Below are 26,359 nucleotides of genomic sequence, written 5' to 3'. Positions count from 1 at the left end.
CCCTCCCAAAACCAGTGTGCCGAGAATCACGGCTGGCCGCTCGGAGAATCGCCGCTTGCCGTTTGCAAAAGCCGAGTGGTGATTCTTCGGCCCAGATGGGCCGAGCGGCCGCCCCTAAATGACAGGTTGCCGCCGGCACCGTCCACGCCTGGTCGCTGCCGGCGTGTACTGCCCGGGAACGCTGGGAGGGGGGGGGGGGGGATTCATGCACTGGTGGGGGGGCCTCCAATGGGGTCTGGCCTCGCTAAGGGAGGACCTCCTTTCCTCCGCCGCCCTGCATGATCCATCCGCCATCTTCTTGTGGGGTGGACTCGGGGAGGACGGCAACCGCGCATGCGAGGGTGATGTCATTTACACAGCGCTGGCCGCGTCATTTACGCGGCGCCGCTTTTTACTCGGCGCCAAGGCCCAGCAACGCCGCTCCTTGCCCCCCCCCCGGGGGCGGGGGAGAATAGGGGGCTGGGAGCAGGCTCTCTTGGATAAAATATGTATCTGTACCAATGCAGGATATCAGAAATAATATAGGAGCCCCAACATAACAAAAAAGCAAAAGAATTACAACCTCAATTGTTCTAAGGGGACTTCTTCAACAAAGATGACAGGGCCAACCCTACTGTCATGACCATCAGGAGACAACCTTCCCCACTAGGAGGAGAAGGAAAAAACCAACAAGTGAATGAGAGCCAAATGTCCCTCCTGCATTTTATACTCATGCGTGAAGACCTGCACCCAACCCCCGGCAATGGTGTCACTCAGATCTGACATGATAAAAGAGAGGATATAATCAGAAAAGACAGCAGATATTTAGCACATAGCACAGCTACTAGTAACAACAATAAAAGTGGCTGAACATTCGAGAACAAGTAGAACACATTAATTATTGTCCTCGTTCCCTCATGGAGCCAGGTCCCACTGCGCCTCGCCGTCTCCAGGGCTCTGCCGATCTTTAAAATTGTGGAAGCGAATGATTATGGGTCGCAAAGACAGGATAAAGTGGGCCTTTTCATATTTGAAGCGTCCAGCCTTCACATCCAGCTTGAGAAAACGTGGCAGCCAGTTCTTAAAGAACTTAACAGGATCTTACCCTCCAACCCTTCTGGCAGACCAATGGCCTGGATGTTCTTTCTCCAGCCTCGGTTGTCCAAATCTTCCAGGAATTCTGGCATGCCACATAGCTCATTTTCCAAGGATAAAATATGAGCATCAGCTGAAGAAGCAAAATTTTCGATGTTCAGGGTTCTTTCCTCCATTTCATCAAGCCATTTATTAGTATTCTGCAACTCAAATTTTCTGTCAGAAAGCCGGGTCTCTGATCTATTACTCGGATAATCTTTGCAGTCATCATTTTCAGCACCACACGAGCACCAGGTTGAGTGACCGCTTAAGGATCAAGTCGCCATATTGAAAGGCAGCTCCACATCTGCTGAATCTGACTGCACGCTTTTAGCGGCTGATTTCTTCATGTTTTTCAGCATTTTCTCTCCAATACCGTAGGATCTCCAATTTTATCTTCTAATAAGAGTCAATAGCCCAGTTGATTGGAGGTGTCCAAAATACAACTTTATTGCTAATTATTCATTTTAATACACTTCAATAAGAACTGAATCAAAACTTTAAAACAAAACAATACATAAACTTGGTTAAATACATGGCAAAGGAAAGCATTAAACACAAATATATCAAGAAATCACAAATAAACAGATTATTCAAGAATTCAGGAAGGCAGGAATTCAGGAATGAAACTTCGACCATGAGGTCCTACTTTTTTTAATAAACAATTTTATTGAGGTAGTTTTTGGCTTTATAAACAGTTACAGACATCATCAGAAAGGAAGCAAAAAAGGCAAAAATGTGCAAACATCCACGTTCTTTCAATACTTCCACCGTAACATATTGCACAAGCCCGCTCCCCTCCCATCGGTACTACCCGCCATATTTTCCCTCCTACTCTACTCTAACCCCCCCCCCCCCCCCCCCTGCTGACGCTCACTCTCCCGCAAAGAAGTCAATAAATGGTTGCCACCTCCGGGTGAACCCCTGCACAGAACCCCTCAAGGCGAACTTGATTTTTTCCATCCCCAGGAAACTCGACATGTCCGCTAGCCACCACTCCGTCTTCGGGGGCTTTGAGTCCCTCCACGCCAATAGTATTCGTCGCCGGGCTATCAGGGAAGCAAAGGCCAGCACATCGGCCTCTTTCTCCCCCTGGACGCCCGGGTCTTCCGAAACCCCAAAAATTGCCACCCCTGGGCTCATCACCACCCTTGTTTTTAGCACCTGGGACATGACCCCCGCAAATCCCTCCCAGTACCCCCTCAGCTCAGGGCATGCCCAAAACATGTGAACATGGTTCGCTGGTCCTCCCGCACACCTAGCGCATTTGTCCTCTATCCCGAAAAATTTGCTCATCCGAGCCACCGTCATATGGGCCCGGTGAACGACCTTAAATTGGATCAGCCCGAGCCTAGCACATGTCGCGGTCGAGTTTACCCTACTCAGGGCCTCTGCCCACAGCCCATCCTCCATTTCCCCGCCTAGCTCCTCCTCCCATTTAAGTTTCAGTTCCTCTGTCTGGGACCCTTCCTCCCTCATGAGCACCTTATAAATACCCGAGACTCTACCCTCCCCTTCATCCCTCCCAGAGACTATTCTGTCTAGGATCCCCATTGGCGGGAGGCGCGGGAAAGATGGGACCTGTCTACGAACAAAGTCCCGCAACTGTAGGTATCTAAAATCATTTCCCCTTACCACCCCAAATTTCTCCTCCAAGCTCCTCAAACTCGCGAAGCTCCCTTCCAGGAACATATCACCCACCCTTCCCGCCCCTGCTCGCCGCCATACTCGGAACCCCCCATCCATACTGCCGGGGGCAAACCGATGGTTGTCGCAGATTGGCGCCCAGACAGACGCCCCCATCTCCCCCACATGCCTCCTCCACTGGCCCCATATCCGCAGGGTCGCCACCACTACCGGGCTGGTGGTGTACTTGGCCGGCGGCAGCGGTAGAGGAGCCGTGACCAGGGCTTCCAAACTGGAGCCCCTGCACGAAGCCGCCTCCACCCGCTCCCAAATAGACCCCGTACCCACCATCCACTTCCTTATCATAGCGATGTTGGCCGCCCAGTAATAATTGACCAGACTCGGCAAAGCCAGCCCTCCCTCGCTGCGGTTCCTCTCCAACATCGCCTTCTTTACCCGCGGAGACTTTCCCGCCCAGACAAAGCTCATGATCAGCCCGTTAACTCTTTTGAAGAAGGACTGTGGGATAAAGATCGGGAGGCACTGAAAAATAAACAAAAATCGAGGGAGGATTGTCATCTTTACAGTCTGCACCCTCCCTGCCAGCGACAGCGGGAGTGCATCCCATCTCCGAAACTCTCCCTTCATTTGCTCCACCACCCTGGCCAAATTTAACTTATGCAGCCTGCCCCAGTCTCGTGCCACCTGGATTCCCAAATACCGGAAATTTTCCTCAACCAGCCTAAACGGTAGCCCTCTCAATCTATTCTCCTGCCCCCTTGCCTGGACCACAAACATTTCACTCTTGACCGTATTTAATTTGTATCCTGAGAACTGGCCGAACTCCCTCAGCATTCCCAGTATAGTTCCCATCCCGGCCACTGGGTCCGACACGTACAGGAGCAGGTCGTCTGCATAAAGCGAAACCCTGTGTTCAACCCCGCCCCTCACCATCCCCTTCCAACCCTCTGCGGCTCTCAGCGCCATCGCCAGCGGCTCTATGGCCAGCGCAAACAGCAGCGGGGAGAGCGGGCAGCCCTGCCTGGTCCCTCGGTACAACCTAAAGTACTCCGACACTTCTCTGTTAGTCCTGACGCTGGCCCTCGGGGCCTGATATAATAATTTGATCCAATCCACCAATCCCTCCCCGAACCCAAACCGTCCGAGCACCTCCCATAGATAGTCCCACTCTACCCGATCAAAGGCCTTCTCGGCGTCCATTGCCACCACTACCTCCACATCTCTACCCGCCGGGGGCATCATTATCACGTTGAGCAATCTCCTCAGATTGGCCGCCAGCTGCCGACCTTTAACGAACCCAGTTTGATCCTCCCCAATCACCTCCGGTACACAGTCCTCCATTCTCCCCGCCAGTACCTTTGCCAGGAGCTTGGCGTCTACATTAATCAGGGAGATTGGCCTGTAGGACCCGCACACCTCCGGGTCTTTACCCCGCTTCAATATCAGAGATATGGTGGCTTGTGACATTGTCGGCGGCAGGGTCCCTCTGTCCCTTGCCTCATTGAAAACCCTCGCCAAGACCGGGCCCACCAGCTCAGAGAACTTCCTATAAAACTCTACTGGGTATCCATCCGGCCCCGGGGACTTCCCCGATTGCATGGCCTTTAGGCCCCCCAATACCTCCTCTACTCTAATCGGGGCGCCCAGCTCTTCCACTTGCCCCCCCCCCAACTGTTGGGAATGTTAACCCGTCCAGAAACCTTTTCATCCCCTCCGGTTCTTCCGGCGGCTCCGAAGTATACAGCTTACGATAGAAGTCCCGGAATACCCTATTCAATTCTGCCGGATCCTCCACTTTGCGCCCCCCCTCGTCCCTCACTCTACCTATTTCCCTGGCCGCCTCCCTCCTCCTGAGTTGCTGCGCTAACAGCCTGCTAGCCTTTTCCCCATACTCGTACACCACTCCCCTCGCCTTCCTAAGCTGTTCCACGGCCCTGCTCGTGGATAGTGCCCCCAGTTCCGCCTGTAGCCTCCGCCTTTCCCTGAGTAAAACCTCCCCCGGGGACTCCGCGTGCTCTTCATCTATCCGGCCCATTTCCCTGACCAATCTATCCATCTCTGCCCGGTCTGCCTTGGCTTTGTGGGCCCCAATTGAAATCAGCTCCCCCCGAACTACTGCCTTTAGCGCCTCCCACACGGTCGCCGCTGAGACCTCCCCAGTGTCATTCACCTGCAGGTAATTTTTTATACATTTCCGAAGCCTCTCGCAGATCCCCTCCTCCGACAGCAGTCCCACATCTAGCCTCCATTGCGGGCGTTGATAACTCGCTCCCCCGAACTGCAGGTCCACCCAATGCGGGGCATGGTCTGAAATGGTAATTGCTGAGTATTCCGTGTTCTTTACCTCCCCCATACAGTCCCTGCTTATTACAAAGAAATCTATCCTGGAATATACTTTATGGACGTGCGAGTAAAACGAGTAGCCCCTTCCTGTTGGCTGTCCCTCTCTCCAGGGGTCCACTGCCCCCATTTGTATGAGGTCCTACTTTTAACGAAATCCTTATCGATAGTCAAATCCCTCATTTACTCTCATTGGTTTCTAATTCTCAGCTGAGACCTCACAATTTGTTCAAATAGATGTCTGTTACTTAGAGGATGATTTATTAAACAAAGATGGGCCATTACCTCAGATTTACTGGTATTCTTGAGATTTAATTTCTCGCGTCACTGCAGGCCACAGACCATGCTGTAACTAATTATTTGATACATTCTTATTACTAACTGCACTGAAATACAATGATCTATTCATTACATGAAACATTTGTTGAAACAATGTCTGAATTCCTACAGATATGACCCTGAAGTTCAATAGTTGATTCATTATCTGAAACAATGACTATCTTTTCAGTCTTGGCATTTTTAATAATCCACTCTTTAACTTAATTAGTACCTAAAGACATCAAATAAATCAATGAATCAATAAACTAATAACCTATCAAATACCTATCTAAAAGTCGTCCCGGGACATACTACCAAACATTGAGTTTTCAGATTAGGCAAGCACGTGCTGGGCAAACAGGATAAAAGATTAATTATAAAGCGAATGGCACCAGAGCCTGTGGAAAAGCTGCTATTACCATGCCCGTATCAAGTGGTTCCCCTCAACTTTCTTTCTTAAAAGTTAAAGTGCTCTGTAGGGATTGCAGCGGCACTAAGCCACATTGGAAGATTAGACCGTGACCAAAGCTTGGTCACAGATGAAAAATGTTACAAAATGTCTTAGGGCAATGAGAGCCAGTAAAACAACACGATTTATGGAATTCAGAGCTTGGATGGCAGGTGGGGTGCTGAGGCACGTCGACTGCCTGCAGAGGAGATATGAATTGAGACCCAGCAGCAGTAAAACTATAGGGTTGGAGGGAAAACACCCCACAGGGTGAATCACGGACATAGCTGTGGGCTTTCATATTCATGGGCCTGTCATTGGGGCAGGAAGACTGCGGCCCTGGTGTTCCCTGACACTCGCGCTCACCATCTTTCTCCTGTTCACCCTCCCATTTGTCAACTCTTTCTCCTGCTCTCTGACCCCCGCTCTTGCCACAACTCTCATGTCCAGCGATTTTCTCCCCAACCCCTCTGCATATTGCTTTCCTTCACTCCCTCACCCGCTTCCTTCCTCCCGCCACCCTGTCACGATCCATAGTTCACATTGAGGGTTTGGGAGAGGGAAGCAGTGAGCGAGAGGGAGGGTTGGGGATTGGAGATTCGGGGCCAGATCAGCAAGTGGAAGTGAGAAGGTGAGCGGGTAGATTAGCGAGTGAAGCTGCAAGTGGGAGAGGTGAGGACTAGGAGGTACATGGAAATAATTTCCAAGTTATTGAGAGATTGTAAGTTATTAAAAACAATAGTAACTGCACTTGATGATTTATGTGGTTACTAATTCATCTTTATGATAATATTTCATGTTTTCTCTACCAAGGTAAGTTTTTGAAAATATATATTGCAACGAACCTGCAAATATTTTTCTGAATCTTCTTGCAGCCTGGTGTAACATTTTCCAGTATTCCAATTGGCCCTCACTGTTTTACCAGTTAATACCACTGAAAATAACTTACAATGTATGTTTCTATACTACTGGTAAATATTTCAAATGCACAGTCCCGGGGACCCAAGTTAGATTCCAGCCTTGGGTTGCTGTATGGTGGAGATGACATGTTCTCCCCGTTTCTGTGTGGGTTTCCTCCAGGTGCTCTGGTTTCCTCGCTCAGTCCAAAGACGTGAAGGTTTGGTGGATTGGCCATGTTCAATATATGGGGTTACGGGGATAAGGTGGGGATCTGGGTCTAGGTAGAATGCCTTTTCGGAGGGTCGATGCAGACTCGATGGGCCTAATGGCCTCCTTCTGCGCTGTAGGGATGCTATAGGTTCTGTGGATTCTGTAAATAATTCAATTTCACAAAGAAGAATGTTCTTGCGAAGCAGACAAAGTGCTGATTGGCTGATTGGACAAATCTCAGTGTCATGATAATGCATCTGTCTCAAAACTGCCAGCATGACAGACTTTATGGGTGTTCAGGTCCTATTTCGCCTCGACGCAAGGTGGGAGTGAGCTGATTCTAGAGCAGGCAGGTTAAAAAGCCCACCTCAGTTCCCTAAAAGCCTGGGGCCATTGCTTCTGTGGCAAGCAGCAGCCCACTTGTACAGTTGAGTCTTCTGACCGTTTCAACCCACCCCCACTGTACCCTTTCACTCCCTCACCCCTCCCCTTATCCTGTCATTTCCCTCAACCTCACCTCTCACATAATATACCCCTCACCCATTATCCATCAGTAACGAACAGAACTCAACATGCACTACTATAACAGTTGAAAATCATTGAATAGCCCATAAAATTCCCAAGTCAATAGACTCTTCAAAGCAGCTGCAAAAACAATGTCAAATATTTACAAAATGATTAGGAAGTAGTTTGTAGCCAAGAGCCCATAAAATACTCTTGACGGTAGCACAGTGATTAGCAGTGTTGTTTCACAGCGCCAGGGTCCCAGTTCGATTCCCGACTTGGGTCACTGTCTGCAGAGTCTGCACGTTCTCCCCTTGTCTGCATGGGTTTCCTCCGGGTGCTCTAGTTTCCTCCCACAAGTCCTGAAAGATGTGCTGTTAGGTAATTTGGACATTCTGAATTCTCCCTCCGTGTACCCGAACAGGCGCCGGAGTGTGGCGACTAGGGGCTTTTCACAGTACCTTCATTGCAATGTTAATGTAAGCCTACAATAAAGATTATTATTATTATTATTATTATTAAAACTGCTATCTCAGCAAATGTTTAGACTGCATGAAAGCAATGAGAAAAGATGAAAAATCTACGCTTTGTTATCATACCAGACTACCCTTTTAATAGCATGTGTACACTCTAACCTTTTATTTATTTGATGAAACTTTAAAACTTATCTGAAGACGTTTACACATTTACAATGTTTGTCTTTTAGTTGACAGCTTGCATGTTGGTTCAAGTGACAATCTGGGAAGCCCCTCCTGCTGTCATGAAAATGGCCAAAAGTGGAATTAGAGATGGGACCTTTGGCCGCTCTGCACAGTGGCCATTCTTTCAGTCCCACTTCTGTTGGTCCTGACTGGGACACAGAAAATCCAGTGCTGAATTTATGATATCCTGTCCTCTCTACGACAACTGCTGTAATTGCATCGTCTAGCTGTTTGTTTTCTTTTTTAACAGATTTTTAAAATGTTATTCTTGGAAACCAAATGGTGATATTTTTTGTTTTTCATAGTTCCATTATTGAGCTGCATGAATACCCAGTTAGTGCCAGAAACAGACATAAGTTCCCAGCTCAATTAAGCTCTCTGCTGGGATGGCAAAAAATAATAATTTGCCTGTAGCTGATGCAGGCTAGAGTAGGTGCCTTTTTTATATATAAATTGGGAATGCATTCTCAATTCATTCAAGTTGAAAAATGCCTTAAATGGGTACTAATTAGGATAACAAATATATGCATGAACAAGTATAAATATAAAAATATGCAATTGTTTCTGATGAAAACTTAACTTAACCCTACGTTTACATTATATCTGTCTTGCTTGACATTTTCATTTTCTCTCTATAGTAAATACCAGTGCTTCAGAACATATTCTTGGTGGGGATTATCGAGAGCATCTTGATACGATTTGTTCAGGCGGCGACAAGAGTTGTTTATGGCCTTCCTCAAACAAGAATATTCTTGTACCCTATATGTTCAAAACAAATTTTAGTGAGTTTGTTGTTCTCCTATGGTATATTACGATTATTAGTTTTTATAGCTAACTAAAATTCTAAGTGTTGTGGATAAAATTGGATTTTAAACCTTTTCTGTTACTTGAATGTTAAAGTACTTTAGAATATCTGTTCGTACTTGATAGCATTGTCATCACTTAAGAAATGATCCAAGAATACGTGACATGACAAATGGTTTATGAAAACCTTAGCAGGTGACATTCTGAAACTTATTTGCCCTAGTAAGCTTGGTAATTAATAAGACATTGTCTGAAGTTGAGGAAGCAAATGATGTTTGTTGGAAGACTTAACATCAGGGAGGAGAACTCCTCAGTGAACAGTCTCGGAACTGGTTTAAGATGATGGGTGGCACAGTGGTTAGCACTGCTGTCTCATAGCGCCAGGGACCTGGGTTCGTTTCTGAATTTGGGTGACTGTGTGGAGTTTGCACTTTCCCCCAGTGACTGCGTGGGTATCCTCAGGGCGCTCTGGTTTCCTCCCACAGTCTAAAGATGGGCAGGTTAGGTGGATGGGCCACGCTAGGTTGTCCCAAAGGTTGGGTGGGGAATCAGGACTAGAGCAGGGATTGGGCCTCGGTAAGGGGTTCTTTCGAAGGGTCGACGCAGACTCGATAGGTCAAATAGCCTCCTTCTGCACTTTAGGGATTCTATTCTATGATCATCACGGGGAGCATTTGAATTGAGAGAAACAACCAAGCAGGTTCAGCAGGTTGGTCCGATACTGATTGAATTTTAGAAGAATGAGAGGTGATCTTATTGTAATGTATAAGATTCTGAGGGGAATTGACATGATAGATCCTGGGAGGGTGTTTCCTCTTGTGGAACTAGTTTGTTTAAAAATAATGGATCTCCTACTTGAGACAGAGATGAGGGACGGAATTCTCTGATCCTGGGGCTAAGTGTTGACGCCGTCCTAAATGCTGGAGCGGTTTACGACAGCGTCATCTGGCCTCTACGATCAGTGATCCTGCGCCGCACAGGGAGCCAGCATGGCACTGGAGAGGCTCATGCTGCTCCAGCTGCTGATACGGGTGTCAGAATGGGCGCCACGGGTCCGTGCATGCTCGCTACTGCCGGTGCGAGTTCACGCATGCGTGTGGGTTGCCGTGCCAGCCCCGACACAACATGACGGAGAGCCTCAGGGGCCCGGCGCGGACGAACATAGGCCCCTGCCAGACCACCGTGGAGGCCCCCTTCCGGGGTTGGATCCCCGCCCCTCCCCCTCAAAAGGCCGCATCCCGCAGCATGAACGGCGAGGTCCTGCCGGGTAGGACCACATGAGAAGGACGCCGGCGGGATTCGGTCATACTCGCCGAGCACTCGGCCCATCGTGCGGGGAGAATCGCCGGGGGGGGCTGCGTTGACCGGCCCCCGACCGCGATGGCGCCGATTCGACGGACCAGCGTCGGAGAAGCGTTGCGTGATTCGCGTCTCCCCGGCGATTCTCCAACACGGCGCGGGTCGGAGAATCCCGCCCGAGGACTTCTCTCAGAGGGCTGTTAGTCTTTGGAATTCTCTCAGAGAGAACAATTGAGACTGGGTCACTGAATATCTTCAAGGTTGAGTTAGATATTTGATTGCCAAGAGAAATGGTAGTTATTGGGGGGAAGGCAAGAAAGTGGGCTTAAGATCATAATCAGATGAACCATAATCTTTTTGAATAGCAGAGCAGGCATGATAGGCCAAATAGCTTACTCCTGCTCCTATTTCTTCTGATCTTATGACCTGTATCAGATGAAGCTAAGTACAGAAAGATTACATGCTTAAATAGGGGAATTCTTCTTACTCAGCGTTAAACAAGCTCACTGCGAGAGGTAGTTAGCTGCAGTTTGATATAGTGAGGGACGATTGTCTGGTCTTTTACAAAATATAATGGCTCATGACAGCGAACTGGAGACAGCGAGAATCAAAGTGAGAGTGTAGAGACAGCGAGATCTGAGAGCTGAAGTCGGGAAATTAATGGGTAGATAATTTGTGAGTTTAAAATTTTTCCCCTCTCTAAACTGGGTAGTAGTATTGGGGAGATGTAAGTATTATATTAAATTTATATTGTGACAAATTAAATTCCATAATAAATCAATGATAACCTTTGACTGATACTCTAAACTTGAAATCTAATTAGTAAAATAAAGTCAAAGTAAAGATTACAGGGCAGCTGAGGTGTTGCAGCTGCAGCATGTAGGTAATGGTAGATATTTTTATTTATTTATTGAATGTGGGCGTCGCTGGCTGGTTCAGCATTTATTGCCCATCCCTGAGGGCATTTTCTGTGGGTCTGGAGTCACATTTAGGCCAGACCAGGTAAGGACAACAGATTTCCTTACCTAAAGGATATTTGTGAACCAGATTTCTTTTTCCCCGACAATGGTTTTGTGGTCTTTTTGAGACTTTTTTTGTTATTGAGTTCAAATTTCACCATCTGCCGTGGCGGGATTCGAACCCGGGTCTCCAGAGCATGACTCTGGGTCTCTGGATTAGTAGTCCAGGGACAATACCACTACGCCACTGCCTTGCCACCATGTGTGACTCGTGATAATCAGTAAGTGACTGCAGCTCATGAAACATCAGCTCAGAGTTAATGAGCTGAACTCCAAGCTTTGGATACAGCAATGCAGCAAGGAAAGAGAAAGTTACCTGGACATATTTTTTCCAGATGTACTCACACCCAATTAGGCTTCAGACTTGTTCTGCGGTCAGAGGGAGTGTGTGACTGTGAAAGGCAGACCTGGCGATCTGGAAGGTAGGAATGGAGGAGCTTCAGTCTTTGCAATTGTCCAACACAATAGATTTAATGTTCTTGCAGCTTGTGTAGACGGTGAGAAAGTTGACCACCATGGTGCAGAGGGTCATTCAAATGGGAAGGACAAAAGGAATACAGTTGTAATAGGAGACACTGGAGTTCGAGGGAATGGACATTGTTCTCTGTAGCTAAAATAACTAAGAGTGGAAGTTCTTTGGACTTGCTGCCAACCCAGTGCCATGGTCACTCCATCTCCAGACTGGAGTGAAACTTAGAATGGAGGGGAAGGATCCAGTTGTGGTTATCCACAAACTAGGTAAGACCATGTTGGATATAAACAACATAGGCAAGACTGAGAATGAAGTTCTGCTAAAGGTGTATGAGCATTGAGGGACTAAATTATAAAACCGAACCAAAAAGTAATAATCTCTGGCGCATAGCCATGAACAAATTCACATTGGGTAAATAAGATCAGAGAGTTAAATGTTCAAAGGTTGGTGTGGTAGAAATAGGTTTCAATTCATGGGGCATTGACATAAGTATTGGGGAAATAAAAACCTGTCCCTTTGGGATGGTCATCCCTGAATTATGGTGGGATCAGTGCAAATAATGGTCTGAATTCTCCATTTAGCAATGCATGTCGCAATCGGGCAGAGAAACGTGGGTAATTCAGAAATCGAGGACCGCGGCCAGCGCCGATTCCGACACTATGCTCCGCCCTTCACTGGCACCGATATCGATATTTGCGCTCCTCGTTGGCATCATTTGCATGGATTTCAATATCATTAGCGGCTTGGACATTTCATGCTCCACCCCTTTGCGATGCTCCAACCTTCTTAGGCGGATGTATCGCTGGAGCAAATTGGTACAAGTATTTACAAGTGGGGCCTGGGCGCCATGGCTTCAGAGAGGGTGCGGTGTAAGGAACCCTCTTTTGAATCTCATTGGACCCTTGTTTCACTTTTAATTCCTGTTCTTTTGCCTGCTGTGCTTCCTGTACATAGCCATTGCTGGGGCCTACCCCTTTAATTTAAAAGCAACCTAATAGCAGGATGTGCTCTGATACCAGCGATGACCCATCTTGACAGGCTTGGCCTGCAGCCGATCGGCTTTCCTAGAATTCCGGGACGATCCCTGTTGTTGATTGTGATCGGTGGAACCCTTCACAAGCTTCTAGAAAGACATGCAGGCTGGCTCTCAGGTTTCACTTTCGATTTTTGAACAGAGCTGAAGGCTTTAAGTTCTCTCTCCCTGTAGGGGGTAGATCTCTCTCAAAAAAAACAGTTGGAGCCTCTAGTTTCTCCTCAGATGAGCTGGCAGGCACTCTTTGTGTGACTTTCTCCAAGTTAGTTTAGTTGGGTCAAGAAGCTGGAGAGTATGAGCCCAGATCTCTCTGATCTGTTGGGCCTCTGTCTGAAGGTGCAAAGTAAAAACCTGTCTCTCTATAGTCAGATTGAACAAAGGAAATTCAGTCCAGCAGCAGCTGCCGGCAAGGCTAGTAGTTTAAAACCTTTTAAATTCTCATGGTATGAACTTCAGAACGACTCAGTGAGGCTGGTAGTCCATCTGCTGGATGCAAGTAAGAATTTCAAAGAACTGAGGGAGTATCTGCAAACCCCGATTGCTGGAAGTGAAGGTGGCTCCCCAGGTGAAGTTATACAGCTTGAGGGTTCTAATTAGAGGCAGATACTAAAACCAACCAATGATATTTTAACTCCTCGCATTCTGAAGAGAGCACCGCCGACAAAGACCTCAACCTCAGCAGCAAAGATTCTAAAATCTCATGTCTAGTTTGATCCCCATTATTTTGATCATTCCCCACTGTGTGTCTGCCTTGTTTGTATGTGGGTGGAAGTTGGGTGGGGTTAGGGGAATACTTAGATTGGCAGACCATTGTTCCATTCTTACATCATTGGGTTGGGCAGTAGCAGGAAGTGACGGTGCCAAGTCCGTGGACTCAGGATTGGAGTGGCCTGGTTCAGATTGCCATTGCTGCCACCTGTCTTTTAAATGCATCCCTTTGGTGATGCTTACAGCCCCTGTCTGTTCACTCTGCTGAGTGCTGCCTGTGTCCTTTGAATGCTCAGAAGGCCTCTGGTCATCTCAAAGCACATCCAGGCCGCCCCTCTGGATATCCTCATATCCCAGCTGTTTCATCAAGGGAATGAGTGTGGCCAAACTCAATTAGGGGCCCAACAGATGTTGGCATCCCTTAGGAGTGCTGAAGCAATTCAGAAGAAGCAGGGATCTGCACAGCTCACCCCAACCAAAGGACACGTGCACCTTGACCTTTGAAACCCTCCCTGGTTCTCTGCCCCTTTCAGGGCACAGGCCTCACCAGTGACCCTCAGCCCTCCAGATTGCCTGCTGGTGAGGCTGGCAATGCTGACTGTCTCTCCCACCACTTCCCAGGCCGTTTTTAGAAGGACAGGCTTAAGTCTGGGGCCCACCCTGGGGAAGAGGATATCCCTCCGTTCCTCATTGGCATGGAGCAGTGGTTCCCCCTGGACTCCCGACCTCAGCGGACAGGCCTTCTGTGAGACATTTTCATGGCTGCAGTGAGTGCGTGGTAAGTGGAGCTTCAGCTGTCAGGCCTTTTAGCGCTAACACTGGCCCCAGCGTAACGACGCCTTCTGGAGACCTCACCAGCACACCGTTTAGTACTGGTCCACACAAACATGGGCCAGGAGTAACGGCACCTTGAGGGGGGTAGGGGGCTCCCAGGCTATTAGAGACCCCCAGGTGGCCAGGGACCTTGCCATTGCCAGTGTGCCAGGCAGGCAGTACCAGGGTGCCTAGGTATCAGGCTGGCAATGCAAAGGTCTGGCCCGGGGTGCAGGGGGACCTTGCCATTTGGAGGGGGGGCGGGGGGTGAAAGAGTGTACCCGGGGGCCTTCCTAAGGTTGGGGGTTAAGGGAGCGGTTCAAAAAAAAGGCCTGAAAAGTGGAGGGGGGATCAGGGCTGCCGGTCAAATTGATGCCCTATATGCGAGGAGCCTTTGAAGCAAGAAATCACACTTTTGTGACCTTGACGGAGGGAAACTATCCGAGGCCATTAAAATACAAAAGTGCCATTGAATAGTAGGAAGCACTCCGCTAAACACACCCGACAGCGGATTGACGTACCTTTTGTCTCCCAAACAGAATTCTGGCCAATATAATTCGGGCTGTAGAGCGAGCTTTAAAATAAATAGCGGTGGGGGGTTGGAAGAATTCACTGAGGAAGTGAATTCTTCCCCCCCCCCCCCCCCACCGCTATTTATTTGGAAAGTTAAAGAAAGGAAAAGGCAATAGTGCAGGGGAGTAATGGGGTAATGATAACCATGGTGTGCCAAGAAGGGTCAGTGCATGCAAAGTTAAGAGCGTATCAGCAAATAGTGTCAGAGTAAGGAAAACAAGTTAACAACAGAAGTAAAGACTCTATCTGAATTTATGCAGCCTTGATAACAAAATGGATGAATTTGTTGTGCATGAGTATGTTCTGCTAGTCATTACGAAGAGATGGTTGCAAAGTGACTGCAAAACTGGGACTTGAAAATTCAAAATTAATTACGACGGATGCTGGATTCTGAAACAAAAACAGAAAATACTGGACAATCTCAGCAGGTCTGACGGCATCTGTGGGGAGAGAATGGAGTTAACGTTTCGAGCCTGGATTATTTTGTCAAAGCTTTGACAAACATTGTCAATATTAAATATTTGTTAAATATTCAAGGGCATCTTGTATTTTGTAAAGGATGAGATTTTTACTGCAGTCAGAAATGATCTTGCTTCTGAGGATCAAAATCTTGAATCAATTTGGGTGGAGAGATGAGAGTTTTACAGACCCCTGACAATAGCTACACTATAGGATGGGGTAAATCAAGAATTAATTAGGGCTTGTAAGTAAGGTACTGGAATAATCGTGGAAGGTTATAATCACATAATTTAGATGATTAAGTTGGCAAAGGTAGCATGGAGGATGAGTCATAGTGTTTATCTCAGAAAAAAAAATGTTCTGGAACCAACTGGGAAGCAGACTATTTTAGTAATGGTAATATGTAAAGGGACAGGATTAATGAAAGAATCTCCTTTTAATGTGAGCTGCTGTTTCTCTACCATCTTACCTTTTAACCTATTTTTCTCGTCCACACACGCCAACTTTGTGTTCATATGTCTGTGGTTGCCTTTATTTAAGTTCAAGGCACAAGTTTTTTACCCTAAAACGCAAGGTAAAATTCCGTAATGCTATGATCACTCTTGCCGAGAGGATCCTTTACTATAAGATCATTAACTAACCCTGTCTCATTACAGATTACCAGATCTAAAAAAGCCGGTTCCCTGATTGGTTGCAGAATGTACTACTTCCCCCTACTTTAACCACATTCCATTTACTTTAATGGCCTCCTGTCCTAGTTTGCTCTGCTCAATTTGCTCATTTTTCCTGCAGTTCCTGCTCTTGTGCTCACATCACATCCTCAAACGTCTTGAATAAATGCAAGGTCTGAGGTTTCTCTAATGCTATCTTTCGGATATGATACCGGCCTCACTTGTAGTCACATCCGATATCATTGACCACTGAACAATTCTGAATTCTGAAATTCCTGACTGAAGGGTGAGACTACTCTTGGAACAAAGCGTCCAGATGCATTTGTCCTTTCTGATGAAATGTACCTCTTGAAACTCGGATTCAATTTATCAACACTGAACTGAAGTCCCTCAAGCTACATACACTTAGTGCAGATGTAGCTTCTGTGGATTATATTTGTGTCCATCAGTTCCTGCATTCTATAGCTGCAACACATCAGCTCACCTACCATCTATGTTATATCTTGTTTAATTAAGTTTTCTTCAAGGTTTAATTAGATTCAGATGATAATCTGTAGTAATTGGGTGGAATCTTACCAAACGTTTTCTAAATATTGGTTCCGGTGAGAAAACCAGGGAGAATCCACCAATGCCAATGGCGGGATAATGCACCGGATATTCAACCTCTTTCACAATTTTTTGTTTTCGCACATAATTCACGCCACATGCATGATGCTTGCCTCTTATTTTGCTTGCTGCAGGAAAACTTAATTTCACCAATCAGTGGAGGCGCTTCTGGCTTTTAATGTGTTCTTGGGTCCAGTCGTCACAGAACTGTTGGAGCTACAAAGGCAGAGTCACAAGCATCAGGAAGAGATGACAACATCACTTTCCGGACTGCAAGGCTGACTGGAGGAGTCTCCTTGCTTCCTGTTCAAGGAGATGGTGCCATCAGTCCATCGCAAAGAGGTCAACTCTGCACGGGTGGAGACCTTGGCGCAGGATCTTCACTGGTGTCAAATGATGTCCACTCCATGGTTCAGCTCATGATCACATGGCTGAGAGCATGAGCTACATGATGCAAGGCTTCAACTGCATGGTGCAAGCATTGATGGAAATTCATGAGTGTCATCACCAGAGGATGAAAGGGCCTCTGGACCATCTACCCCATAAAGGAGCCCAGGGGTCTCTGGGCACCCAAAGGGAAGAGGAGTGGCAGGAGCACAGTCTGGGGCTTTCATCTCCAGCCCATTTGACACCTCCTCCTTGTGAGCAACACACCTCCAGCCCTGGGCACCAGATGGGGCAGCACAGCAACTACCTGAAAATAGGCCCAAACCCTCAAGATACAAGCCCTCCAGGGGGCGCCCACCAAGTTTATTTCAGGTAACAGGGCATGGAAGGCAGCAGATCACCCCAATATCAGCTGTGGATCCTCGGGAAGCACCTAATCACAGCGAGAGGGTGAGGAAGAGTAAGAAACTATTGGCACCAAGTGGGCACAGGTGAACCTAGGCACTGGTAGAGATAACTCACCATTCTAATATAGCACCTCAATTAAACTTCACTTTGTTCATCAATAGAGATCCTCCACACTGACATTTCATGGCACAATGCTCTGAGAATCCCCGTACACTCTTGGTGCTTCATTCCGAGGAGTGTGAGAATGGCAGCGCCATGTCCCTCCCACCATCCATACTGATACACAGTAAAGAAGCGCCGCTGCTGACACGGGCCGCCGCCCCCCCCCCCCCCCCCCACCCTCCCCACAACATCAACACTCATGCCTCATGTGTCTGCCATTCATCTCTAGTGATGAGGGTGCCAAGGGCTGACAAAGTATTGAGCTTTCCCACCTCGCACATAAGGTGAAGAAAAATGGCAGAACCCTTGACCTCAGCGGGGATAGTAGTAGCTGAGGTTCGCCAACCAGTATCTGGACCCGATGATAAGCCAATTAATTGGCAGGATGCCTCCACCTTGCAGGAGTCAAGACATATCATGGAGGATGAGAGGAACATTGCTCTGTCCTCAATGTAAGTCATAATCATTCTCCTGCAGCATGTGACCAATGGCTTTCACGTCCTTCCCATGAATGTAATGAGGACCTCCCGCAGGCTTTACATTAGTGAGTTGTCAGACCCCACGGTGGGAAAGATCTTCATTCTCTATTCCTGGTTGTCCCCAAAATGAGAAGCTATGAGGGAGTCCCTAGTTCTACGCCCCTTGCAGACACTGGCCATCACCCAATATCTTTCCTCCTTCCTCCGTGTGTTGACTGTCGTCACCCTCCTCGACCTCATCCGAGGAGACGTAGCATCCCTCTTCCTCGTGCAGCTGCTCTTCCCACTGCAATACCAGGTTGTGTAGAGCGCAGAAGATCACTATGGTGCGGGACAACTTCTGGGTGCTGCATTGGATGGCATGCCCCATTGACCAGTCCAGGCGCCGAAACCTCATCTTAAGCAGTCCAGATGCCTGCTCAACCAGTGCATGAGTTAATGCATGATCCTCGTTATAGTGAGTGGCCTCTTTGTGGCATCATCAGCCATCTGAGTGGGTATCCTTTGTCCCCGAGGACTCATCCCACCAGCTGCTGCTGCTCTCCCCTCAAAAATCTGTCATCTTTGAGTGCAGCAAGATGTCACTATCATGGATGCTCCCTGTGAAACAGGCACTCACCTGCATGATGTGCATCGTGTGGTCACAGACGATCTGGATATGGAGGGAATGGTATCCCTTACATGCCATGGAGACCGTAGAGCCATGTGGGTGCAGTCGATAACACCTTACAACTGGGGTATGCCTGCTATACGGGAGAAGCCCTTGACCATGTTGTCTTGGCTCGCATGGTCCCAGTCCAGGTTTATGTACATGTGGGTCCTCACAAATAGTGCATCTGTGACCTCCCTTATGCACTTGTGCATGGCTGACTTGGATATCCCAGAAAGGACACCCATACAGCCCTGAAAAGAGCCTCTTGCACAGAAGTTAAGAGCAGCAGTAAGTTTAAGGACCACGGGCAATGAGTGCCCTTCCAATCCATGTGGTGCCAGCCCTTGCAAAAGCTAGCACAGAAGGACTACCCTCCTACGGGACACATGCAGACTTCTTTGGCACTGGAGCTGTGACATCTGGAGGCAGGAAGTTTGATGTCTGAGGACCATAGGCTGGTAGTGTTTCTTCTGCCTTTCCACCATCTGTGACCCTCTTCTGGAAGGGCAATGGATCCAGCCTCCCCATTTCTTTGCAAGGTGCATACCTTGCCACATATAGCAGCATGTCAATGTCATTGCTGCTCGTTGTTCACTATCAATAGAATAACCAACTTGACTGGTTCCATGATACTCCAGAATCATAAACTGAGAGGAAGAAAACATCAAAGTTAGCGATGAGGATTCCTGACAGTGCCCTGATCCTCAGCCCTCTAAGAATCTGGGACATCCATCCATGCCTTTCCCCTATGTGAGCACCTTTCCACTAGGCCCACTCTCTCCTCTGTTGCACAATTACTACTTCTACACAGTTGTGCCTCACAAAACCATATATATGAAGGGCTTCGAACCTTGAGAATCCCAGCGGTCCCTAACACCCAGCCACACCCCCCACCCTCACCCAGCCACACCCCCCACCCTCACCCAGCCACACCCCCACCCTGCCCCATCCATGAGCTTTTGAGTGCATTCCTTGGACCAACGTCCTCCCCTCTCGGGGAACCTAGACGATGACCCCTGTTATCGCTTTGGACAAGGTGAATGATGAGCAAATACACCATAAAGCCTTGAATTGGTGATGTTTTCTTGGAGTTCAGTGCTTGGGTGTAATGCCTTCAACTATTTTGTTTAACATAAATAACAAAGTAAACAAAATTAAATGAACTGAGGGATTAATGAAAGGGACAGTTCCTTAAAGGGAAACTGCCTCAAACAAAAAGCGAATCACAAAGGAGAGTTAAAACATCAGACCAAGATGTGGTTAATGGGGTTCAAAAAGGCACCCCAGTCTGCAGTGCCCAGTGGACGCAGATGGTGTGAACGGTGTCAGTGGCCACTACGTGCCCCCTATTCAGGCCACCAAAGTAGCCACAGTAGAGGGACACATAGTTACGTTGGAAAATTGCCTTGATCGCCCGCTGCCTGGACCTGTTGATGGCAAGGTTGGCCAGGCTCAAGAGCAGGTTTATGCGGAGGTTCTCCTTCTCCACACTGGCTGCCCGTAGTTCATGCGTGTAGGGCTGAAGTGCAAACAAAACCGCAACAAAAGGTTTTTAAATAACTGAAAAGGGGGTGCAATTTATATAGGTGTGGTCACTTAGAATTCCTACCGTGCAGAAGGAGGCCATTTGGTTCATCATGACTGCACCGACTCTCTGAAAGAGCACCTGGAGGATATCCACATAGATACAGGGAGCAAGTGCAAATTCACATGGTCACCCAAGGCTGGAATTGAACCTGGATCCCAGATGCCTGTGAGGCAGCAGTGGTAACCACTGTGTCACTGTGCCGCCCCATACTTCCATATAACTCATGCCCTCTGGCTTCACAGTGCTTCCTGAGTATGAGGGTTCATCCTACTCTGTATTCATTCTACCTCTTTTTGAGGACCTTCAGGCCTCGTGAGGTTGAACAATATCCCTTCTCAATGTACCCGACTCTGCCCATGCAGCCTGGCCTGTCATGGGAGCCAACCCAAGAATCTCGCAATAGCCCTTGTGCTGACCCTGTGGATGCACCTGCTTTCACCCACTTTCCAGCTGCCATTCTGGAAGGGAATCCCTCAGCAGTATTGCCATAAGCATAGCATGGAGGGAAGCTCTGCCTGCATACCAGCCACTAAACCCCTTTAAACCTAAAGGCTCACAGACACAAAGAGCCGCTAAGGCCTGCGAGCGCCCCCAGATCCCAGATGCCAAGACATAGTTCTCATCCTGGCACTTATCTGGGTCCCCCCCCCCCCCCCCCCCCCATGTCTTCTCCACTGCCCCCTCTGCAATTGGCACTCTTGAGGGTGATGGTGATCTGAGCACTCCCCTCAGATATTCCCTTTGGACTAGAGATCATTAGGTTCTCATTTTTACAAACCTGTTTTGAATGGCACTGGTCTGACGTCACGCTGGCGACCGATGAATATAAGTGAGGGGGAACTCCCAGAGTGAGGCTTGCTAATGATAATATATATCAAAATAAGTTTCCCGACCTCACGCGGCAGATTTCTCATCACACAGCCAGCGGTGGGGGTGTGGAAAATCAGAAACCGTAATCTTGGCAGAGAGAATCACATTTTCCCACTTCTCCTCATTGAATCCATTCAACAAGTGTAAATGAGCCACATTATAACTGATAATCTGTGGAGACCTTGTGGCACAATGGTAGCATCCCTACCGCTGGACCAGAAGCTCCAGGTTAGAGTCCAGTGTCAGAACACTGGCCACGGAAGGAGCATTTAGCATCATTCAATGGTGTACGGGTCCTTTCTGTTTATTGCCTTATTTCCCTTTTATTTTTCTGTTACCATTTTGATCGATGGGTGATTAATAGACATGTATCATTAAACAGCAGAGAGAATGAGGAATTCAAAATTAGAGGACAGAACATTGTGCTCATCTCTGCTAGTTTGAACAGGAGCTTTAGACTTTTACGCACTAGAGAAAGAGAGATGTGCTGGGACTTGGTTGGATTGATTGGCTGGGGGCCAATGAATTGGCCCGAAAGGCCGTACTCTGCCCAGTAGTAGGTGGTGATTGGATCTTGTCCAGGTGGAATGATTTTTAGACGAAGGAGTTCCAGTTTGGCTCCTGGACACAGAAAGACAAAGACATGTTTTCCTGCACTCTCCAGAAAGTCTGAGTACTGTGTTCTTGAAGCTGCAGAGAACCTGAATGAATGAATGAATCTGCAGGAAGACCATTACAGGCTGCAGTCAAAGAGCAGGGGCGGGATTCTCCAATCCCGCGGCAGATTGTCCACGCTGTCGTAAACACCATTGCACGACTAATTCTGGCCCCTCCAGGGGGCCACCTCGGTTCTGGAGCGGTTCGCGTTGCTCCAGCTGCAGATCCTGGTGCGAACCGTGCCGCGGGATCCGCGCATGCGCAGTTGTGCCGGCACCATCGAGGACATGCACAGTGGCACCGGCGCCAACTCGTGCATGCGCAGTGGCCTCCTTCAACGTGCTGGCCCCGACGCAACATGGTGCAGGACTACAGGGGGTGGCACATAGGAAAAGAGGCCGGCCTGCCGATCGGTGGGCCCCGATCGCGGGCCAGGCCACATCGGAGAACCCCCAGGGTCGGACGGAGAATCGCGTGCCGGCGTCGGGGAGGCGTAGCGTGATTCGCATGGTCCGCTGGCCGGGTCGGAGAATCACGCCCCAGGACTCACTCTCTCTCCAGATCGGCTGTATGTGCTGTATTCGTGAAACTACAGAGGCCTGAAGCCATCTGCTGTAAAACCTTGAACTGAAAGCAAAGTTTAAACAGGAGTAAGGTGCTCAAAAGGACACTATCTGTAACAAAAACTCTTTTTCTTTTTACATATATTTTTTACACATGTTTTGGGCAGCACATAGTGGTTAGCACTATGGCTTCACAGCATAAGGGTCCCAGGTTCAATTCCCGGCTTGGGTAACTGTCTGTGCAGAGTCTGCAAGTTCTCCCTGTGTCTGGACAAAGAATAAGGAACAAAGAAAAGTACAGTACAGGAATAGGCCCTTCGGTCCTCCAAGCCTGCCCCGACCATACTGCCCTTCTAAACTACAATGTTCCACACCTCTGGGGTCCGTATTTGTCAAGGTGCCCCATACACGTCACTAACATCCCTGCTTCCACCATCTCCTCCGGCAGTGAGTTCCAGGCATCCACTACCACCTGTGTAAACAAAGTTGCCTCGTACATCTCCTCCAAACCTCGCCCCTCACACCTTAAACCTATGCCCCCTAGTAATTGACCCCGCTACCCTGGGAAAAAGCCTCTGACTATCCACTCTGCCTATGTTGCTCACAATTTTGTAGACCTCTATCTGGTCGCCCCCTCCGTCGTTCCAGTGAGAACAAACCGAGTTGTGGCCTGGTTTAGCACACTGGGCTAAATCGCTGGCTTTTAAAGCTGACCAAGGCAGGCTAGCAGCACGGTTCAGTTCCCATACCAGCCTCCCCGAACAGACGCCGGAATGTGGCGACTAGTGGCTTTTCACAGTAACTTAATTGCAGTGTTAATGTAAGCTTACTTGTAACAATAAAGATTATTATTATCATTTTTACACAACTCTCCTCCCCTCTCTGGTTGTCTTGTGTGTGTGTGTGTGTGTGAGCGGTAGGGGGGGCAAGTTTAAGTTAATAGTTAACCAATTGTATTTGATGCAGATTTCATTATAGTTCTTGTTATAAATAAATAGTAATTGTGTTTAAACTTACAAATCTGGTGACTGATTATTGGGCAGCCAAGTGCCAAGGACTTTGGGTATTTTGCTACGTATTATTAGTTAATTCATTTGTATTGTGCTGTGATTCTGGGTCAAGCGGGGCTGGAATTGACCGTGCATTAGCCCAGGGTGTCATAACATAAATTTGGGGATTGGGTCCGAGATCTTTGGAACGGTAGATGGTGAAGTTTGGGTTACAGTATAAATTAAATTAAACAGAGACACCAGGCTTGTGCTGCTACAACAGGATGGCTCTGGAAGCTGCGAAGATTTTTCTTCAGGTGGACGCTTGTCTCTGGTTTATTTAAAAGAGCTTCGAAAAGACAAGCTTGTCGAATTGGCAGGGGAATTAGAAATAGGTACCATTTAGAAAGGTGGAAATAACTGATGCGATTGCTCAGCAGGAGATTGTGGAGATATTGGTGGTGATCTTTCAGGAATCACTGGAGGCAGGAAGGGTCGCAGAGGACTGGAAAATGGCTAATGTAACACCGCTGTTTAAGAAGGGAAGGAGGCAGAAGACGGGATATTATAGGCCAGTTAGCCTGACTTCGGTCATTGATAAGATTTAGGAGTCCATTATTAAAGATTGTGGAGTTCTTGGAAGTGCATGGTAAAATAGGACTGCGTTAACACGTTTTGTCAAAGGGAGGTTATATCTGACGAATCTGTCAGAGTTCTTTGAGGAGTAAACAAGGAAGTTAGACAAAGGAGAACCAGTGGACATGATTTATTTAGATTTCCAGAAAGCCTTTACCAAGGTGCTGCATAGGAGACTTGAATAAGTTAAGAGCCCATGGTGTTAAGGGTAAAATCCTGGCATGGATAGAGGATTGGCTGACTGGCAGAAGGCAGAGAGTGGAGATAAAGGGGTCTTTTTCAGGATGACAGCCAGTGACTAGTGGTGTGCCTCAGGGGTCTGTTCTGGGCCCACAACTTTTAACAATAAACATTAATGATCTGGGACTGGAGGCATTGTTGCGAAGGTTGCAGATGATACGAAGACTTATAGAGGGACAGGTAATACTGAGGAAGCAGGGGGGTTACAGAAGGATTTGGACAGGCCAGGAGAGTGGGCAAAGAAGTCGCAGATGGAATAAAATGTGGAAAAGTATGAGGTTATGCACTTTGGAAGGAGGAATGGAGGCATAGACCACTTTCAAAATGGAGAAATGCTTAGGAAATCAGAAGCACAAAGGGACTTGGGCGTCCTTGCACACGATTCTCTTCAGCTTAACGTGCAGGTTCAGTCGGCAGTTAAGAAGGCAAATGCAATGTTACATTCATGTCGAGAGAGCTAGAATACAAGAGCAGGGATGTACTTCTGAGGCTATATAAGGCTCTGGTCAGACTCCATTTGGAATATTGCAAGCAGTTTTGGGCCCTGTATCTAAGGAAGGATGTGCTGGTCTTGGAAAGGGCCCAGAGGAGGTTCACAAGAATGATCCCTGGAATGAAAAGCTTGTTGTATGAAGAACGTTTGAGGACTCTGGGTCTGTACTCAGAGTTTAGAAGGATGAGGGGGGATCTTATTGAAACTTACAGGATCCTGCGAGGCCTGGATAGGGAGGACGTGGAGAGGATGTTTCCACTTGTAGGAAAAACCAGAGGACACAATCTCAGACTAAAGGCACGATCCTTTAAAACAGAGATGAGGAGGGTGGTGAATCTGTGGAACTCTTTGCCGCAGAAGGCTGTGGAGGCCAAATCACTGAGTGTTTTAAGACAGAGATAGATAGGTCTTGATTAATAAGGGGATCAGGAGTTATGGGGAGAAGGCAAGAGAATTGGGATGAGAAAAATATCAACCATGATTGAATGGCGGAGCAGTTTTGATGCGCCAAGTGGCCTAATTCTGCTCCTATGTCTTATGGTTTTATGGATTTATGCCGAAAAGGTTAAGCAGATCAATTTTAATAGATGGGTACGAGCATAGGGAATTGAAGCTACCCATGAGTCTCTGAGAGATGTTATTCTCTTCGAGGAATTTAAGAATTTCCTCCCTTCTATAATAAGAAACCATGTTGAATACCAGAGGGAGACGAGTGCTAGGCAGGCTGCAATTATAGAACATAGAACAGTACAGCACAGAACAGGCCCTTCGGCTCTCGATGTTGTGCCAAGCAATGATCACCCTACTTAACCCCACGTAACCCGTATACCCGTAACCCAACAATCCCCCCATTAACCTTACACTACGGGCAATTTAGCATGGCCAATCCACCTAGCCCGCACATCTTTGGACTGTGGGAGGAAACCGGAGCACCCGGAGGAAACCCACGCACACACGGGGAGGACGTGCAGACTCCACACAGACAGTGACCCAGCCGGGAATCGAACCTGGGTCGAATTATGGCTGACAATTATGAGCTAATCCATAAATTGAGACCTTTGTTCCAACAACCCCATAATTTTGAAAAGGGTAGGAAGTGGGAAAGTGAAAGGAAGGCAGGTAGCCCAGGTAAAGAATGAATAGCTGGAAATGCTCCTGGATCTCCTCGGAGCATGAAAAAAGGTACTGAGGATGGGGGTGAGACTCAAAAGCCTAGGTTTTGCCATTGTAATAAAGTGGGTCATGTTTGTTCAGCATGTTGGAAGTTGTAAGGAAAGCCCATTGGATTGGTGGGAAAATGAACAAAAGTGGAAAAGAACGACAGGGCAGACTGTAGCGCTAACTGGTCTCAGGAGACCTGAGATAAACATTGCTGTTGGAGCAGGTGTGATCAGTGAGGTAGAGGAGAGATATGCTGGTTTTTATCCAAGGGCAAGATCCCCCCAATTTCAACAACTGATGTTGGCAAACCCGTAACCATCTTAAGGGACAAAGGTGCTACTCAAACTCCCTTACTGGAGAAGGACTTGGTTTTCCCTCCAGAGAGTTCATGAAAGCTAAGGTATTAGTGAGTGGGATAGGTGGAGATTATGAGGTG

The 26,359-nt window shown here is 47.8% G+C and overlaps 1 protein-coding gene across 2 annotated transcripts in view; it reads left to right on the top strand.

The window, feature by feature from the left end:
* Nucleotides 1-26,359, top strand: part of LOC119971590 (embryonic protein UVS.2-like) — a 174,071-nt gene that overhangs the window by 40,503 nt on the left and 107,209 nt on the right. For both annotated transcript variants that reach the window (XM_038807362.1, XM_038807361.1), the window contains exon 5: nucleotides 8,820-8,963. In XM_038807362.1, the coding sequence (XP_038663290.1) occupies nucleotides 8,820-8,963 (144 nt within the window). The remainder of the gene's footprint in view (nucleotides 1-8,819; nucleotides 8,964-26,359) is intronic.

The sequence above is a fragment of the Scyliorhinus canicula genome, chromosome 9 (genome assembly GCF_902713615.1).
Source record: "Scyliorhinus canicula chromosome 9, sScyCan1.1, whole genome shotgun sequence".
Taxonomy (NCBI): Eukaryota; Metazoa; Chordata; class Chondrichthyes; order Carcharhiniformes; family Scyliorhinidae; genus Scyliorhinus; species Scyliorhinus canicula.
The sequence above is the reverse complement of the archived record's forward strand: the minus strand, read 5'-3'. Positions and strand labels throughout refer to the sequence as shown.